The sequence below is a fragment of the Balaenoptera acutorostrata genome, chromosome 7 (genome assembly GCF_949987535.1).
Source record: "Balaenoptera acutorostrata chromosome 7, mBalAcu1.1, whole genome shotgun sequence".
NCBI classification, from domain to species: Eukaryota; Metazoa; Chordata; class Mammalia; order Artiodactyla; family Balaenopteridae; genus Balaenoptera; species Balaenoptera acutorostrata.
In genome coordinates, this window is record NC_080070.1 from 15,794,512 (window position 1) to 15,815,429 (window position 20,918).

Consider the following 20,918-nt stretch of genomic DNA (forward strand, 5'->3'; position numbering starts at 1 on the left):
TCTTCTTTGGAGAAATGTCTATTTAGGTCTTCTGCCCATTTTTGGATTGGGTTGTTCGTTTTTTTGTTATTGAGCTGCATGAGCTGCTTGTACATCTTGGAGATTAATCCTTTGTCAATTGCTTCATTTGCAAATATTTTCTCCCATTCTGAGGGTTGTCTTTTGGTCTTGTTTGTAATTTATTCTTAATTTATTGAATTACTATATCTACTTAATACATCTACTTCTGAGGGGCTTCTCAGAAACCACCACTTTAAAGAGCAAATATTCCTAGAAGTAAGCAATATCTGAGTAGGAAACTTAGTATTTTAACTGGTTTTGCCTTTCGTTGAGCCAGAGAAAGTGGTGCTATAGGGACTGCTAAAGCTGCATTCATCTTCATCTTGGGAAAGGTAGAAGTCTGTTTAGAATACAGATGACATATCAAAACCACAGAGAAAAAGATTCTTTTCCCCTCACGTAGATAAAAATAGGAAATTATGACACATTTGACATATATGTAGTATTTCATTTAGTTCCATTAACAATCTTCTAAAATTATTGTGAATTTGTGAACTTAAAAGTCTATGTGTATTGTGGTGTGCCTCTAAAATTATATTTGGAATATTCAATTTAACATATTTTGGGATGTGTTCATTTAAAGGGTCGTCCCTAAGTACTTTTTCCCTGATACTTATTGCTTAAAAAAAAAAGATGTGTACCTGAAGATGCTTGTCTTCTATTATTTCATCTCCTAGAATTGTCAAAAATGAACAAAAAAAAATTGATATTAGAGCAAAGATCATCTGTATGTATCTGAATCCATTGTTTTCAATAGCCAGCAGCCTCATTTTCTAGAAAAAAACCTCTGTGAAAAGGCACTCCACCCCCAGACATTCTTATAAATATAGCAGTGCCCCCCCGGGGCAGGAAAGCATCTTGTGTTTTGCATTTGGCAGATGGTGGGTAACATGATGCGGCCAAGTAAAGAGGCCACGTGCTTTGCTTTAGTGAATTGATGAAAACTGATCAGTATTTATAGCGTTAAGAGAAAAATTTCTAAAATTAAAAGAAGCATTCTTTCATATATTCTCCTTAAAATCTTCTTTATTAAATACCATTTGCTTATTTATTAAGAACTCTGGATCAGTGAAGTACAGATTAATGAGGTTTTACCATAAATGCAAGAAAGTTGCAGCAAGAAAGTTGCAGACTGCGCCGTAAGATCTTGCAACACAAACATGGTGAATGGTGTAGCGTGTATGTGGCACTCTCATCGATTCTTTTCACTGTATCTGTATTAAAGGTTTGGTTGGATTGTTATTATTTGGGGAGTATTTTCTCTCCATTCAGTAGAACCACCTTTATACGTTTATAGCTCTAAAGTGGAAATCTTCTGTCTGATTGCAAGTACCTTTCTAAAATTACGTTTGGAATATTAAACACATATTTTGGAATTTGCTCACTTAAAGGATAATTTCTAAGTGTTTATTTTCTGATATTGTTAAAATTCAAAGTTGTATACCTGAGAAAATGAACATCTTCTATATCCTATATATCCATATAGAATATTTGGCCTTTTGTATATACCAAAGCCTGACCTGTGGAGGGAAGGGCAGAGGACTTGGGAAAGAGGGGTTTAAGCTAACTGATGCTTTCTACGCTCCTCTACTCCAGGTCTACCCCACAACGATGCGCGCTTTGGGGATGGGGACCAGTGGATCCCTGTGTCGCATTGGTGCAGTGGTGGAGCCATTTATATCCCAGGTACAGCCCAGGGGTCTCTGTAGGGAGGATATGTCTAAGGGAGGTGGGGAAAGAGGGACCTGGCTCCCTTCAGGTTAAGGGTTTAACCAAGGATTTGTTTACTTGAGTTTCCTTGAGGTGTTGTTTTCCCATTGTCTGGTTAATTTGGCTGGGAAAAGAGGCTAAATTAATGCTTCCAGGCTTCCAGTCAATAGCATGTATTGCATTGCATGCAGGGTTTAGATTTTGCTGGACATTGTTGGGGGAGGATGCAAAAGACATGGATGACACAAGGAGCTGGAGCAGCTGAACGACAATGAGCTCCAACCCTGACACTGTCAAGGGTGCAATTGAAAACCAGAGCAGAGAAGTGCAGGGATGCTGAACCAGGGTGCAAGGATGTGGCACTGGGCAGGTCAAGTCCAGCATGTGGACAAACCAGGCACAGGCTGGGAGAAAATCCAGGGGTGATCTGGACCGTTGGATGGGCCCTGTTTCAGGAGAGAAACAGAGGCAGATATGGTGACCCACATGGTCATGGTTCCTCAGAGGGCCAAACAGCTTGCCCCTCTGCCCTGATCATTCTCTTTTGGCCACGAGAAATGGAAATCCACCTGAGCTGGCTGCAGCCAAAGACAAGAGTGAGGCTGGGCCCTGGGTGGGCCTGATCCAGGCAGTGAGGGCTGTCAGGGACCCAGGCTCTGTCCCCCTCACATCTATCTGGGGCCCAGGGTCACTGAGCATTCAGGCTGTACTCCCTCAAGACCAGGGTGCTATACTTGTCCACGGACGTGGCCACCCCGCAAATCCCAAACATCTATCCTTAGATCCAGGCACCAGAAGACACCAAAGTACTCTCTGCATCCCGGAAGGATGCTCTCTCTGGCATCTCACTGGCCAGGCCTGGTCAGTTGTTCATAGTTGAGCTAAATCAGTTGCGGCCAAGAGTCAGGCTTATGGATGAATGCAACCGGGGAGGGGCAGTTTTCAGAGAAAGGGGGTTGCCATGGGCTAAACAGACTGTAATGTGTATTTCTTATAATTTAATGGGATTTTGCTACCACCCTTATTAAAACTATTTTGGGACTATTTTGCCTACTTAGTTAAAAATGAGGGCAGTTCTGGTCTTGCGGTTTTGCTTTTCACAGTTCTTTTGCGCTTATTATTTCACCATGTTCAGAAAAGAACATAATGGTGAAAGGCAGCAGGAAAATATTGATCCTATTTCTGGATGATCAGACCGAGGTAGAGTTTATTTTCCAAGCTTTAATTGGGAATAGAGTCTCTTGGTTCTCAACCACTTAGAACATTTTCTCTGGGTATTTGTGGGCATTTATCTTTGAGGCCACCCTGCTTTTGGCGACTTTGTGGACCAGGAAATATCTCAGCTAGGACCAGGTCTCCTGGGGCACAGGGCTTTGTCCTGCTTAGCGTCCTGCTGGGGGAGGTCTCAACTCTTCACAGTGAAGTCACCCAACTTTCTATGCCCCCCTCATCTGTAAAATGAAGATAAACAATAGCACCCACTACGTAGGTTTCCTCTCAGTATTAAATGAGATTAATACATACAAAGCACTGAGCCCAACATTTGACACATAGTAAGCCCTCAATAAGTGTTAGCTAATAACCATAACAATGATCAATAGCATCAAGGCCAAATGCTAAATATTCAAATAAGAGTATTTCTGTTACTGAGAAATATTTAAGTCCAGTTGAGTTATTTCAATCACTATGCAATTGAAATGTTTTGCATTCCTCACCAGGTTTAGGATGGGAAGTTCGAATCTGGGAAGCTTTGTGTTTGCTCGTAGAATATTTGCCTGGGTTTGGAGTGGGGCTTGGTGACACTCTCATGAGCTCATCCGTCAGTGTACCCTTGGACGCAGTTCTCAAGCTTCAGTGCATATCAGAGTTACTAGGGTAACTTGATACCGTGAAGATTCCTGGACTTCACCCAGAGATTCTGATTCTGTATATGGGACCATCACCTACAGTTTTAGCAGGAATCCAGAGTGAATCTGATGCTGTTGGTCTGGGGACCAATGAGAGGTGTGGCCATCAGTAAGGAAATTGACTTTACTTTCACTTAATTCTTCTTCTTCCTCCTCTTCCTTCCCTTCCCACTCCCCTTCCCTTTCTCCTCCGCTTTCTTTTGTCCTTCATTTAGGAACTTATTTTGGTGACTCATTCGACAAGTTGTTTTCAGGGTAATTCTCTACAAATTCTACAGACTGCCTCTTTCACAGTTTGGCAGTTAGAATGCCAGAAAGAACTCCATAAGCTACAATCTGTATTTGATAGAGTAGAAGCAAGAATTTATAAGGGAATTCCACACTTCCACTGCAGAGGGCGCGGGTTTGATCCCTGGTCGGGGAACTAAGATCCTGCATGCCGCGAGGCATGGCCAAAAAAAAAAGAGAAGAATTTATCCCAGTTCAACATTCAACCAGCATTTATTGCACGCTTACTCTGTGCCTGGCATTGTTCTCTTTATTTACAGCAGTAAATAAGCCAGACCAGGGTCCAGTGGTGTGCTAGAACTGGCCTGCACTGGCTTGTGAAAGCTGATTGTTAAATTTTCAGGAAATTACTTTGCAAGCTAGTTGATGTCACGTTGTAGCTTGAAATTAGCACGGTGGTGGTTTTTATCCCATGGCCACAGGCAAATGCTACCATCAGGACAGTTTCTGGAAAGCCTGTTAAACATTGCGCAGCACACCACCACAAGATTCCTGCTCTCAAGATGCTGACTTCAAGTTGGGGACTTTACAAATATGCACAAAATTAAGATGATTCAAGTTAATTATTTGCGTATCTTAATTATTTGCATATCTGTAAAGCACTCAACTTGAAAGTATGTTGGGAGGCAATGATAATGAGTGAAAGGGATGACAGGCCTTCCCCCCACCCCCTCTTTTGGCTCAAAATTCCTTTACTGAAAGATAAATTGAATTAAAATCCATATATTCCATGAGGGACAGGCCTTTTTAAAAGACAAGGCTTCATATAGCCAATATTTTAGAGTAACTATAAATGGAGAGTAGCCTTTCAAAATTGTGAATCACTGTATTGTACGCCTGTATGTAACTTATGTAATAAAGTACATCAACTGTACTTCAATTTAAAAAAATTATAGAAAGAGGCAAGGCCTCTCTGGGTAGGTGACTTTGGAGTTGAGACCTGAAGTATAAGAAGCTGACAACTTGTAAAGGGTAACAGCATTTCAGGTGGGATGACATCTGGTCCAAAGTCCTGGGGATGGGACGAGCTTGGTGTGTTCTCGGAATAGAAAATAGCTCTGATGAGCAAAGTGCAGAGAAGTACAGGGAGAGAGTGTGCCTTGCAGGCATACTTCGGTTTTTTTTTCTTAGGAGGAGTGGGAAGTAATTGAAGGGTGTTAAGCAGTGTCATGATCAGTTTTGCAATTTACAAAGAGCACTCTGGTTGCTGAAGAGTGAATTGGCAGGGGATTGGGAGAGGGCAAGGGAGGAACAAGCTTATCATAAGACTCTAATTTCACATCGCCATGTACTCAAATGAAAAGGGAGATTTCAGAATTCTGGAAAACCATTTCTCTTATAGAGGGAAATACTACATAAAAAATTTTAATTTCTGCCCAGGAAAAAAAAAATACTGGACAAGGATGAAAGACAAACCTTTAATTTTCAAGGGTTTCAAAAAACCCTAATTGAATTGTCACAGCTGAACAATGATTTTGTTGTCCTGTTTAATTCCTGACCTTCCCCAGAAGCATGGAAACAATGAATCAATGCATAAGATGATACACAGAACTTCACCAGTTAATGGGAATAAAAAATCTATCCATTTCATAGTTTCATTAGTGATTTCTGGTAAGCAGTAAACTTACTGAGAAACTATGTTGTCCAAGATAAAGTCAGACACTAGTTAAAGTGGTAGGGACAGATTTTGATTAGTAATTATTGCAGTAGGGAAAAAGAGTCCAGTGTGAACTGAATTCAACTTTGTTTTGTACGGAGGTGACTGGGCTTTTTAAAGGGAGAAGAGGGAATAGGACAAGGAAGTTCTCAATAGAGAAAGGGAAGTGAAAATCGGCAAAAAGTGGTAAGAGGGGTTGGTCCATGTGAAACCCAGACAGGAGCCCTATCTCCAGGTATCAATCGGAACAAACAGTAAATTTTTTGGAAGCCTTGAGTATGTTCAGGTAGGCACTTTTACGAGAGCTAGGATCATCCGAGGGGTGTGGCTTTGAGCTGTTAGAAACTGTTAGTCTTTGTTCAAATCTTTATATACCAAGATTGAGGCCTAGGTGAGAAGCAGCTTAGAAAAGCCTGGCTAGGGTTTGGTCAAGGAGAAAGTTTTTGTCAATGTCAAGTGTGGTTCATAAATACATTTGTGTTTATTGTATTTTCAGTGATTTAAGAGATTTCCAAAGGCAATTTTGACCATGTGATTTTTTCTTCTTCTGCACTGAAAACACAAAAATTAAAAACTAGAAATAAAATTTTACTACCCTAATATTTACTACCCTAATATATACTGGAGATAACTGGATATAAATATTTTAATGAAGCCCTTGCAATATATCTAAGCGTATGTACATATAAATATGCATATACATTTTACTCAAATATGATCATAGTTATATACTTTTTATTTTTTAAATAGATTTAAAATACTTTATTGGAATTCAATTGTTAGCATGATATTTATGGTAACATTATTCATAGGGTGATTCCACTTTAATGAGATCTATTTTTATTTTAATTAATTAATTTTTAAATTTTACTGAAGTACAGTTGATTTACAATGTTGTGATAGTTTCAGGTGTACAGCAAAGTGATTCAGTTATACATATACATATACTCATTCTTTTCCAATATAGGTTGTTATAGAATACTGAGTAGATTTCCCTGTGCTATACAGTAGGTTCTTATTGGTTGTCTATTTTATATATAGTAGTGTGTTTATGTTAATCCCAAGCTCCTAATTTATCCCTTCCCCGTTTCCCCTTTGGTAACCATAAGTTTGTTTTCAAAATCTGTGAGTCTGTTTTGTATATAAGTTCATTTGTATCATTTTTAAAAATTAGATTCCACATATGAGTAATATCATATGATATTTGTCATTCTCTGTCTGAATTATTTCACTTAGTATGATAATCGCTAGGTCCATCCATGTCGCTGCATATGGCGTTATTTTGTTCTTTTTTATGGTTGAGTAATATTCCATTTTATATATGTACCACATCTTCTTTATCCATTCCTCTGCCGGTGGACATTTAGGTTGCTTTTATGTCTTGGCTATTGTAAAAAGTGCTGCAATGAACATTGGGGTGCAAGTATCTTTTCTTTTCTAAAAAAATTAATTAATTAATTGATTTTTGGCTGAGTTGTGTCTTTGTTGCTGCACGCGGGCTTTCTCTAGTTGCGGCGAGTGGGGGCTACTCTTCGTTGTGGTGCGCGGGCTTCTCATTGCGGTGGCTTCTCTTGTGGCGGAGCATGAGCTCTAGGTGCCCAGGCTTCATTAGTTATGGCTTGCGTGCTCTAGCGCAGGCTCAGTAGTTGTGGCGCACAGGCTTAGTTGCTCTGTGGCATGTGGGATCTTCCCAGACCAGGGCTCAAACCTGTGTCCCCTGCATTGGCAGGCGGATTCTTAACCACTGTGCCACCAGAGAAGCCCCAAGGGTGCATGTATCTTTTCAAATTATGGTTTTCTCTGGATACATGCCCAGGAGTGGGATTGCTGGGTCATATGGTAGTTCTATTTTTCGTTTTTAACAAACCTCCGTACTGTTCTCCATAGTGGTTATACCAATTTATTTATTTTTATTTTTTTAATTGAAGTATAGTTGATTTACAGTGTTGTGTTAATTACTGCTGTACAGCAAAGTGACTCAGTAATACATATGTATACATTCTTTTCCATATTCTTTTCCATTCTGGTTTATCACAGGATATTGAATATAGTTCCCTGTGCTATACAGTAGGACCTCATTGTTTATCCATTCTATATATACAAGTTTGCAGCTGCTAATCCCAAACTCCCAATCCATCCCTCTCCCAAACCCTCCCTCTAGGCAACCACCAGTCTGTTCTCTATGTCCCTGATTCTGTTTCTGTTTCATAGATAGGTTCATTTGTATCATATTTTAGATTCCATATATAAATGATATCATATGGTATTTGTCTTTCTCTTTCTGACTTACTTCACTTAGTATGATAATCTCTAGTTGCATCCATGTTGCTGCAAATGGCATCACTTCATTCTTTTTTATGACTGGGTAGTATTCCGTTGTATATATGTACCACATCTTCTTTATCCATTCATCTGTTGATGGTCATTTAGGTTGTTTCCGTGTCTTGCCTATTGTGAACAGTGCTGCTATGAACATAAGGGTGCATGTATCTTTTTGAATTATAGTTTTGCCTTGATATATGCCTGGGAGTGGGATTGCTAGATTATATGGTAATTCTATTTTTAGTTTATTGAGGAACCTCCATACTGTTTTCCACAGTGGCTGCACCAATTTACATTCCCACCAACAGTGCAGGAGTGTTCCCTTTTTCTCCACACCTCCTCGGGCATTTATTGTTTATAGACTTTTTGATGATGGCCATTCTGACCGGTATGAGGTGATGCCTCATTGTAGTTTTGATTTGCGTTTCTCTAATAATTAGTGATGTTGAGCATCTTTTCATGTGCTTTTTGGCCATCTGGCTGTCTTCTTTGGAGAAATTTCTATTTAAATCTTCTGCCTGGGACTTCCCTGGCGGTCCAGTGGTTAGGACTCTGCACTTCCAGTGCATGGGGCATGGGTTTGATCCCTGGTTGGGAAACTAAGATCCTGTGTGCAGCGCAGTGTGGCACCTCCACCCCCACTAGATCTGCTGCCCATTTTTTGATTGGGTTGTTTGTTTTCTTGACATAGAGCTGCATGAGCTCTTTGTATATTTTGGAGATTAATCCCTTGTTGGTTGCTTCGTTCGCACATTATTTTCTCCCATTCTGTGGGTTGTCTTTTTGTTTATGGTTTCCTTTGCTGTGCAAAAGCTTATAAGTTTAATTAGGTCCCGTTTGTTTATTTTTGTTTTTATTTCATTACTCTAGGAGGTGGATCAAAAAAGTTATTGCTGCGATTTATGTCAAAGAGTGTTCTGCCTATGTTTTCATCTAAGAGTTTTATAGTGTCCGCCCTTATATTTAGGTCTTTGATCCATTTTGAGTCTATTTTTGCATATGGTGTTAGAGAATGTTCTTTTTTTTTCTTTTTAAAATTATTTATTTATTTTTAACATCTTTATTGGAGTATAATTGCTTTACAGTGGTGTGTTAGTTTCTGCTTTATAACAAAGTGAATCAGCTATACATATATATATATATATATCCCCATATCTCTTCCCTATTGCATCTCCTACCTTCCCACCCTCCTTTTTAAATTTAAAAAAATTTTTAATATTTGGCTGCATTGGGTCTTCGTTGCCACGTGAGCTTTCTCTAGTTGTGGCGAAGGGGGGCTACTCTTCATTGCTGAGAGAAGGCCCTAGGCACATGGGCTTCAGTAGTTGTGGCTTGAAGGCTCTAGACTCAGGCTCAGTAGTTGTGTTGCACGGGCTTAGTTGCTCCGCGGCATGTGGGATCTTCCCAGACCAGGGCTCGAACCCATAACCCCTGCATTGGCAGGCAGATTCTTAACCACTGCGCCACCAGGGAAGTCCCATTAGAGAATGTTCTAATTTCATTCTTTTACATGTAGCTGTCCAGTTTTCCCAGCACCACTTATTGAAGAGGCTGTCTTTTCTCCATTTTATATTCTTGCCTCCTTTGTCATAGATTAATTGAACATAGGTGCATGGGTTTATTTCTGGGCTTTCTATCCTGTTCCATTGATTTATATTTCTGTTTTTTTGCCAGTACCATACTTTTTTGATGACTGTCGCTTTGTAGTATAGTCTGAAGTCAGGGAGCCTGATTCCTCCAGCTCTGTTTTTCTTTCTCAAGATTGCTTTGGCTATTCGGGATCTTTTGTGTTTCCATACAAATTTACAATTTCTTTGTTCTTGTTCTGTGAAAAATGCCATTGGTAACTTGATAGGGATTGCATTGAATCTGTAGATTGCCTTAGGTAGTATAACCATTTGACAATATTAATTTTTCCAACCCAAGAACATGGTATATCTTTCTATCTGTTTGTGTTATCTTTGATTTCTTTCATCAGAGTCCTATAGTTTTCAGAGTACAGGTGTTTTGCCTCCTTAGGTAGGTTTATTCCTAGCTATTTTATTATTTTTGATGCAGTGGTAAATGGGATTATTAATTTCTCTTTCTGCTCTTTCATTGTTAGTGTATACAAATGCAAGAGATTTCTGTGTATTAAATTTGTATCCTGCAACTTTACCAAATTCATTTATGAGCTCTAGTAGTTTTCTGGTAGCATCTTTAGGATTTTCTATATATAGTATCATGTCATCTGCAAACAATGACAGTTTTACTTCTTTTCCAATTTGGATTCCTTTTATTTCTTTTTTATTCTCTGATTGCTGGGGCTAGGACTTCCAAAACTATGTTGAATAAAAGTGGTGAGAGTGGACATCCTTGTCTTGTTCCAGATCTTAGAGGGAATGATTTCAGTTTTTCACTGTTGAGAATGATGTTAGCTGTGGGTTTGTCATATATGGCCTTTAGTATGTTGAGGTAAGTTCCCTTTATGCTTACTTTCTGGGGAGTTTTTTTTTTATTATAAATGGGTGTTGAATTTTGTCAGAAGCTTTTTCTGCATCTATTGAGATGATCATAGTTTTTATTCTTCAGTTTGTTAATGTGGTATATCACACTGATTGATTTGTGGATATTGAAGAATGCTTGCATCCCTGGGATAAATTCCACTTGATCATGGTGTATGATGCTTTTAATGTATTTTTGGATTTAGTTTGCTAGTATTTTGTTGAGTATCTTTGTGTCTGTGTTCATCAGTAATGCTGGCGTGTAATTTTCTTTTTTGTAGTATCTTTGTCTGGTTTTGGTATCAGGGTGATGGTGACCTCATAGAATGAGTTTAGGAGTGTTGCTCCCTTTGGAATTTTTGGAAGAGTTTCAGAAGGATAGGTGTTAACTCTTCTCTAAATGTTTGATAGAATTCATCTGTGAAGCCATCTGGTCCTGGACTTTTGTTTGTTGGAAGTTTTTAAATCACAGTTTCAATTTCAGTACTTGTGATTGATCTGTTCATATTTTCTATTTCTTCCTGGTTCAGTCTTGGAAGGTTCTACATTTCTAAGGATTTATCCATTTCTTCTAGGTTGTCCATTTTATTGGCATATAGTTGCTTGTAGTAGTCTCTTAGGATCCTTTGTATTTCTGTGGTGTCAGTTGTAACTTCTCCTTTTTCATTTCTAATTTTATTGATTTGAGTTCTCTCCCTGTCTTTCTTGATGAGTCTGGCTAAAAGTTTATCAATTTTGTTTATCTTTTCAAAGAACCAGCTTTTATTTTTTATTTATTTATTTTTAAAATTTTCTGTATATATTTAATCTCCAGTTTTGTTCAACTGCTACACAGTCTTTGTCACACATTTAACAGATGTTTATTGAGTTTCTACTTTGTACCAGACTCTGTGCTAGAAGAATTCAGACACATTGATTTGATTGATTGGATTTCAAAAAGCTTAGAGTACAGTGGGCATCCAAAGGTTTGATATACATAAAACTTCTTAATAAGGCACTATCATGCTACAATTTTTTCTCAGTTTCTAAACTTGGAGTCTTTTTAAAACTTGGGGAATGACCAAATTAACCAATAGCACTATGATGCTGAAAGCAGTTACATTATAAAAAATATACATAATTATTCTGTAATTTATTATAAGGCAAATATGCAGGGCATTTGCTTAATTATTTTAATAGAGTACTTTGTCCACTTAGGGAGTTAAATTTAAAATATCATGATAAAATCATAATAATTATGACATTTAGGTAACCTCACCTAAACCTATAACTTCAAATAAAATCAGTGACTCCCAAATGTGTATTTTTGGCCAACGGCTTGTTTCTGAGTTTCAGAAACTTGAAACCAATGCCCTGCTATACATTTCTACCTAAGTATTCCTCAAGTACTTCAAGTTCAAAAGATTCATATATAAACACAATATTTTCTCTTACAGAGCTGCTTTACCCTCAGTACGTTTTAGATTAGTTATTCAACCCAGTCCCAAGAGTTAACCTAATCCCCTGCTTCATTTTTTTTTTTCACACACACACACACTGTATTTTATTTTTACAAGAGATAAATAAACTGACACCAAGCATTGTAAATGGATGACCACAACAAAAGCAACAATGATTGCAATTACCAAACATGAAACACACTCATACTATGTCATAATATTGACATTCAGTCCAGTAATCCTCCACTGTAACAGCTCCTTTACTTTGCAGTGAAAATTGATTTGTATATTTTTTGCCTCTGAGTCCTTGTGGGATTTTTTTTTTTATTCAGACAGAAAGTCACAAAAATTATAATCATCCTCATCAGTTCACTCAGTCCCATGTAATTAATTTTTTAATCTTGATCTTTTGTTAGCACTTTTACGAATTCATCACTTTTCCATTAGAGTTCTGAAAATGCTTATTCATTCAGTTCAGCAGTATAGTCAGTTACCAGAAACCTGTACTTGTCAGAGTCTTTTCCATGAATTCCTTGAAGATGAAACCCTTTTATAGGAACATTTTTGCAAAAGCATTAGAGTACGCCCAGAACTGTCTGTAAATGACAAAAGACTTAAAAATGACCACGGTTAAAGATTTGATGAAAGTTCATAATAATGCAATTGACAAGGAAATTTAGTTATTTCTGAGATATACATCTTAAAGTAATAACTAGAATTATGACTTATAACATTATATCAGAACATATAAGATATTTAGAAATTTCATGTAATGTCTGAAACATTTATATTAACATAATTCCATACAAATAACCCAAAGAAAGTTTAGTATTAGTTGTGTTTTTTGTTTGTTTGTTTTTCTATACTGCAGGTTCTTATTAGTCATCAATTTTATACACATCAGTGTATACATGTCAATCCCAATCGCCCAATTCAGCACACCACCATCCCCACCCCACCGCGGTTTTCCCCCCTTGGTGTCCATACGTTTGTTCTCTACATCTGTGTCTCAACTTCTGCCCTGCAAACCAGTTCATCTGTACCATTTTTCTAGGTTGCACATACATGTGTTAATATACGATATTTGTTTTTCTCTTTCTGACTTACTTCACTCTGTATGACAGTCTTTAGATCCATCCACGTCTCAACAAATGACTCAATTTTGTTCCTTTTTATGGCTGAGTAAGTAGTATTCCATTGTATATATGTACCACAACTTCTTTATCCATTCATCTGTCGATGGGCATTTAGGTTGCTTCCATGACCTGGCTATTGTAAATAGTGCTGCAATGAACATTGGGGTGCATGTGTCTTTTTGAATTATGGTTTTCTCTGGGTATATGCCCAGTAGGGGGATTGCTGGATCGTATGGTAATTCTATTTTTAGTTTTTTAAGGAACCTCCATACTGTTCTCCATGGTGGCTGTATCAGTTTACATTCCCACCAACAGTCCAAGAGGGTCCCCTTTTCTCCACACCCTCTCCAGCATTTGTTGTTTGTAGATTTTCTGATGATGCCCATTCTAACTGGTGTGAGGTGATACCTCATTGTAGTTTTGATTTGCGTTTCTCTAATAATTAGTGATGTTGAGCAGCTTTTCATGTGCTTCGTGGCCGTCTGTATGTCTTCTTTGGAGAAATGTCTATTTAGGTCTTCTGCCCATTTTTGGATTGGGTTGTTTGTTTCTTTAATATTGAGCTGCATGAGCTGTTTATTTATTTTGGAGATTAATCCTTTGACCGTTGATTCATTTGCAAATATTTTCTCCCATTCTGAGGGTTGTCTTTTCGTCTTGTTATTGTTTCCATGGCTGTGCAAAAGCTTTGAAGTTTCATTAGGTCCCATTTGTTTATTTTTGTTTTTATTTCCATTTCTCTAGGAGCTGGGTTAAAAAGGATCTTGCTGTGATTTATGTCAAAGAGTGTTCTTCCTATGTTTTCCTCTAAGAGTTTTATAGTGTCTGGCCTTACATTTACTCTCGAATCCATTTTGAGTTTATTTTTGTGTATGGTGTTAGGGAGTGTTCTAATTTCTTTCTTTTACATGTAGCTGTCCAGTTTTCCCAGCACTACTTATTGAAGAGACTGTCTTTTCTCCATTGTATATCTTTGCCTCCTTTGTCATAGATTAGTTGACCATAGGTGCATGGGTTTATCTCTGGGCTTTCTATCTTGTTCCATTGATCTATGTTTCTGTTTTTGTGCCAGTACCATATTGTCTTGATTACTGTAGCTTTGTATACAAAGCTTTGTATACTATACAGTATAGTCTGAAGTCAGGGAGTCTGATTCTTCCAGCTCCGTTTTTTTCCTTCAAGACTGCTTTGGCTATTCGGGGTCTTTTGTGTCTCCATACAAATTTTAAGATGATTTGTTCCAGTTCCGTAAAAAATGCCATTGGTAATTTGATAGGGATTGCATTGAATCTGTAGATTGCTTTGGGTAGTAGAGTCATTTTCACAATATTAATTCTTCCAATCCAAGAACATGGTATATCTCTCCATCTGTTGATATCATCTTTAATTTCTTTCATCAGTGTCTTATAGTTTTCTGCATACAGGTCTTTTGTCTCCCTAGGTAGCTTTATTCCTAGGTATTTTATTTTTTTTGTTGCAATGGTAAATGGGAGTGTTTCTTTAATTTCTCTTTCAGATTTTTCATCATTAGTGTATAGGAATGCAAGAGATTTCTGTGCATTAATTTTGTATCTTGCAACTTTACCAAATTCATTGATTAGCTCTAGTAGTTTTCTGGTGGCATTTTTATGATTCTCTATGTATAGTATCATGTCATCTGCAAAAAGTGACAGTTTACTTCTTCTTTTCCAATTTGTATTCCTTTTATTTCTTTTTCTTCTCTGATTGCCGTGGCTAGGACTTCCAAAACTATGTTGAATAATAGTGGTGAGAGTGGACATCCTTGTCTCATTCCTGATCTTAGAGGAAATGCTTTCAGGTTTTTCACCGTTGAGAATGGTATTTGCTGTGGGTTTGTCGTATATGGCCTTTATTATGTTGAGGAAGGTTCCCTCTATGCCCACTTTCTGGAGAGTTTTTATCAGAAATGGGTGTTGAATTTTGTCAAAAGCTTTTTCTGCATCTATTGAGATGATCATATGGTTTTTCTTCTTCAATTTGTTAATATGGTGTATCACATTGATTGATTTGCGTATATTGAAGAATCCTTGCATCCCTGGGATAAATCCCACTTGATCATGGTGTATGATCCTTTTAATGTGCTGTTGGATTCTGTTTGCTAGTATTTTGTTGAGGATTTTTGCATCTATATTCATCAGTGATATTGGTCTGTAATTTTCTTTTTTTGTAGTATCTTTGTCTGGTTTTGGTATCAGGGTGATGGTGGCCTCATAGAATGAGTTTGGGAGTGTTCCTTCCTCTGCAATTTTTTGGAAGAGTTTGAGAAGGATGGGTGTTAGCTCTTCTCTAAATGTTTGATAGAATTCACCTGTGAAGCCATCTGGTCCTGGACTTTTGTTTGTTGGAAGATTTTTAATCACAGTTTCAATTTCATTACTTGTGATTGGTCTGTTCATATTTTCTGTTTCTTCCTGGTTCAATCTTGGAATGTTAAACCTTTCTAAGAATTTGTCCATTTCCTCCAGGTTGTCCATTTTATTGGCATAGAGTTGCTTGTAGTAGTCTCTTAGGATGCTTTGTATTTCTGCGGTGTCTGTTGTAACTTCTCCTTTTTCATTTCTAATTTTATTGATTTGAGTCCTCTCCCTCTTTTTCTTGATGAGTCTGGCTAATGGTTTATCAATTTTGTTTATCTTCTCAAAGAACCAGCTTTTAGTTTTATTGATCTTTTCTACATCTCTATTTCATTTATTTCTGATCTGATCTTTATGATTTCTTTCCTTTTACTAACTTTGGGTTTTCTTTGTTCTTCTTTCTCTGGTTGTTTTAGGTGTAAGCTTAGGTTTTTTATTTGAGGCTTTTCTTGTTTCCTAAGGTAAGATTGCATTGCTATAAACTTCCCTCTTAGAACCGCTTTTGCTGTGTCCCATAGGTTTTAGATCATTGTGTTTTCATTGTCATTTGGCTCTAGGTATTTTTTGATTTCCTCTTTGATTTCTTCAGTGATCCATTGGTTGTTTAGTAACGTATTGTTTAGCCTCCACGTGTTTGTGTTTTTTACAGTTCTTTTTTTTCCTGTAATTGATTTCTCATCTCATAGCACTGGGGTCAGAAAAGATGCTTGCTGTGATTTCAATTTTCTTAAATTTACTGAGGCTTGATTTTGTGTCCCAAGATGTGATCTATCCTGAAGAATGTTCCATGTGCACTTGAGAAGAAAGTGTATTCTGCTGTTTTTGGATGGAATCTTCTATAAATATTAATTAAGTGCATCTGATCTAATGTGTCATTTAAGGTCTGTGTTTCCTTATTGATTTTCTGTCTGGATGATCTATCCATTGATGTAAGTGGGGTGTTAAAGTCCCCCACTATTATTGTATTACTGTTGATTTCTCCTTTTCTGGCTGTTAGCATTTGTTGACCCCTGCCTTCTCAGCAGATCCTCCAAGACCCGCAGGTAGGTCCAGCCCGGGATCCTATGGATTTACTGCTTTGTGTTGGGTCCCAGTGTATTTGAACCCTTGTGAGTGCCCTCCAAGCGTGGAGTCTCTGTTTGCCCCAGTCCTGTGAAGCTCCTGTACTCAAGCCCTACTGGCCTTCAAAGCCAAGTGCTCTGGGGGCGTTCCTCCTCCCAGTGCCAGAACCTCAGGCTGGGGAGACTGACGTGGGGCTCAGAACTCTCTTGTGGGAAAATCTTTGTGATATAATTATTTTCCAGTTTGTGAGTTGCCCACCCAGTGGGTATGGGATTTGATTATGTCATGAAAGTACCCCTCCTATGGTCTTGTTGTGGATTTTTTTTGTCTTTGAATGTACAATATCTTTTGTTGGTGGGTTCCAGTCTTTTCTGTTGATTGTTGTTCAGTAGTTAGTTGTGATTTTGGTGTTTTCAGGAGAGGAGGTAAGCTCAAGTCCTTCTACTCTGCCATCTTGTCCAGAATCAAGGGGCTGCTTTTAGTTTGGATGCTTGCTGCCTCTTTCATCAGTGTGTGCTGGCCGTTATCCACTTTATATGGGGTGTGCAGGTGTGGTGGCCCTTGTGCAGTCCTAGGATGGTTGGGGCAGCACTTGGCGCCTGCTTGAAGGTCTCATAGTGGCAGCTGTGGCCAGTGCACTCCTGGGACAGCAGGGGCAGGGCTTGGCACCTGCTTGTGGATCTCCTAGGGGTGGCTGTGGTCCGTAGACTCCTGGGATGGGAGGGCAGTGCTTGGCCCCTCCTCACATGTCTCATAGTGGCAGCTGCGGGCAGTGCACTTCTGGGACAGCAGGGGCAGGGCTTGGTGTCTGCTTGTGGGTTTCCTAGGGGTAGCTGCAGTCCGCACACTCCTGGGACAGGAGGGCAGTTCTTGGCACCTGCTCACGGGTCTTGTAGCGGTGGCGGTGACTTATGCCCTGCTCCTGTTGGCAGTGTCTTGTTGCCTGAGAATTCTCGTAGGGAAAGAAGCTCTTATGGTGGTCCTGCCCCTCTCCTTGTGCACCCCCCAGTAATGGCAGCTTGCCTCTCTGGTGTGCCCAGGCTTCTTCTGTGTACACCCTCAGTTGCCACAGTCCAGCCTCTTCAGGCTGTCTCTGCACAGCCAACCCCAGTCCTACCCCCTGGGTCTGGCCTCTGAAGCCTGAGCTTCAGCACCCAGCCCCCACCTGCAGCAACCGATGAGTGTCTCAGCCTGAGGAGTGCAAGATGGCAGTGCTGACCTTCTGTGCAAGTTACTTTCTGTTTTGCCTTCCACGAACCGGTTTCTGCGCTCTCCTCCAAGGCTCTGAAGCTCCCCCTCCATCCAGGCTGATCTCCCCCACCACTGAGGGGGCTTCCCAGGGTGTAGGAACCTTTCCTTCTTCACAGCTCCTTCCCTGGGGTGCAGGCCCCATCCCAATTCCTTTCTTTTTCTTTTTCCTTTTGTCCTACCTGGTTACATGGAGGTTTCCTTGCCCTCAGAAGTCTGAGGTCTTCTGCTGGTGTTCTGTGTTAATCCTTCTACTTGTAGATCAATTTTTAATGTTTTTGTGGAAGAAGGTGAGCTCCATGTCCTACTCCTCCACCATCTTGATCCCATCTCCATATACTTTTTAAATTGAGATATAACTGACATAATGTTACATTAATTTCAGGTGTACAGCACAGTGATTCCATATATGTATATATTACAAAATGATCACAATAAGTCTAACATCCATCACCATACATACACATTTTTCTTTTCTTGTAATGAGAACTTTTAAGATTTATTCTCTTAGCAACTTTCAAGTATATAATACAGTATTAACTATAGTCCCAATGCTGTACCATACATCCCCAGGACTTATTTATTTTACAACTGGAGGATGTGTACCTTTTGATCCCCTTCACCCATTTCACCCCCACCCCTGCTGCTGGCAGCCACCAATCTGTTCTCTGTACCTGTGACAGTGTTTGTTTGTTTTAGATTCCACATAAGTGAGATGATACAGTATTTGTCTTTCTCTATCTGGCTTATGTCACTGAGCATAATGCCCTTAAGGTCCATCCATGCTGTTGTAAGTGCCAGGATTTCCTTCTTTTTTATGGCTGAATAATATTCCACTGTATATATATATACATACCACATTTACTTTATCCATTCATCCACTGATGGACACTTAGCTTGTTTCCATGTTTTGGCTGTTGCAAATAATGCTGCAATGAACATGGGAGTGCAGATATCTCTTCAAGTTAGTATTTTTGGTTCTTTCAGATAATTACCCAGAACTGGAATAGCTGGATCATATGGTAGTTCTATTTTTAATTTTTTGAGGAAATGCCATACTGTTTTCCATATTGGCTGCACCAATTTATATTCCCACCATTGGTGAATGTGGGGTCTTAAAGTTCAAAAGTGTTCCCTTTTCTCCACATCCTTACCAGCTCTTGTGATTGCTTGCCTTTTTAATAATAACTATTCTAACAGGTGTGAGGTGATATCTCACTGTGGTTTTAATTTTCATTTCCCTGATGATTAGTGATATTGAGTAGATTTTCACATACCTGTTGGCCATCTGTGTGTCATCTTTGGAAAATTGTCTCTTCATATCCTCTGCCCATTTTTACATTGAATTGTTTTCTTGTTATTGAGTTGTATGAGTTTTTTTATATTTTGGATATTATTCATTCATTCATTGGTGAATGTGGGGTATTAAAGTCCCCTACTATTACTGTATTGACATCTATTTCTCCCTTTAGATCTGTTAATATTTGCTTTTTATATTTAGGTGCTCCTGTATGGGGTGCATAAGTATTTACAAATGTTATATATTCTTGTTGGATTGACCCTTTTATTATTATGTAATGATCTTCTTTGTCACTTAAAGTCTATTTTGTCTGATAAAAGTATAGCTACCCTAGCTTTCTTTTTGGTTTCCATTTGCATGGAGTATCTTTTTTCATCCTTTCACTTTCAGTCTGTGTGCATCCTTACATCTGAAGTGAATCTCTTGTAGGCAACATATAGATGGGTCTCGTTATTTTTTGAAAAATCCATTGTCATTCTGTCTTTTGATTGGAGAATTTAGTCCTTTTACATTTAAAGTAAGTATTGATAGGTATATACTCATTGCCATTTCTCTGTTTTCTGTCTTTGTTCCTTGGTTCATTTCTTTTTGTCTTGCTCTCCCTTTGTGATTTGACAATTTTCTGTCATGCTATGCTTGGATTCCTTTCTCTTTCTCTTTTGTGTATCTACTCTAGGTTTTTGCTTTGTGGCTACAATGAGACTTACATAAGGCATTTTAGAGATACAACAGTTGATTTGATAGCAGCTCCAGTTCAAATGCTTTCTAAAGCTCTACATTTTTACTCTCCACCCACACTTTGTTTTTGATATCACAATTTACATATTTTTATCTTGTGTATCCGTTAACACATTATTGTAGTTATGGTTATTTTTACTACTTTGGGAGTGGGCAGAGGGAGAGCAGGAAGATAGCACCAGCCAGTCTTCTGGTCTCTGGAGAGGATTATAGTTGGTCCCTAGATGTGTGTTTAATTAGAAGCCTGCCACCCAGGTTGCAGCTATGAAGATAAGCTTACAGGCCTCTTTCCCAGAAAGAAGGTGTTTCAGTCTGCTGGCTCTCTGCTGCTGTGCCCTGGGGTGTAGGTAGTTAAGAACTCTTTCTCTGTTACAGTCTTGTGGGACCCATAAACATAAACCCTGCTGGCCACCAGAGCCAGGCGATCAAGGGGTGTTCCCTGGGCAGTAGCCACAAAAATGGGGACCCCATACATGTACACAAGCTCCTTTTTGGGAGATACCAGAGATTTGGAGCAAGGCGGAGGGACAGCATAAAGATGGCACCTGCCAGCCTTCATCTTTGCAGAGTATTTCAGTAGATGCCTGCCCCACAAGGTGATGGTTTAAAATAAGCAAGTAAGCCTCTTTCACAGAAAGACTGGATGTGTTTCAGTGGGCCGACTCTGCACTGGGCCCCAGGTGGGTAGCCAGGTGAGTCCCTGGGAGCCATCTAAGGACAATGCTCAGTTTGCTGTAGCCTTGTCTTGTTGTTGTGGATGCAAGCCTTCTTGGCTTTCAAGACTAGATGTTTTGCGGGTTCATCTCTCAGGTGCAGGTCTTAAAAGTTGTGGTGCCAGATGTGGGGTTTGAACCTGTCACTCCTCATGGAGAAGCTCAAGGTTGTGAGTTCCCCTCTTTTTGTGGGTCACTGAACTGGGGGTGAGTTCATGTAAGATTGTGTCTCAGCCTCTTCCACCCATTTTGATGTGGGGTTTTTTTCTTTGCCCGATGTGTAGGAGTCACTCAGCTAGTTTTGGGGTTTCTTTCAGAGGATATTATTTTGTATGTAGCTGTAGATTCAGTGTGTCTGTGAGAGGAGGTGGGTTCATCTTGAACCCAAACCTTCATGGACTTTTTATAGCCTGCTTTTGGCATGCAACAATATGTTACAGACATTTTTCATGTTGATAAAAATAAAAGTCAAGCCCTTTT

The 20,918-nt window shown here is 39.0% G+C and overlaps 1 protein-coding gene across 1 annotated transcript in view; it reads left to right on the plus strand.

The window, feature by feature from the left end:
• The window catches only part of SVOPL (SVOP like), a 73,296-nt gene that overhangs the window by 39,769 nt on the left and 12,609 nt on the right, over positions 1 to 20,918 (plus strand). The window contains exon 14 of the mRNA XM_007177090.2: positions 1,657 to 1,746. Within this exon, the coding sequence (XP_007177152.2) occupies positions 1,657 to 1,746 (90 nt within the window). The remainder of the gene's footprint in view (positions 1 to 1,656; positions 1,747 to 20,918) is intronic.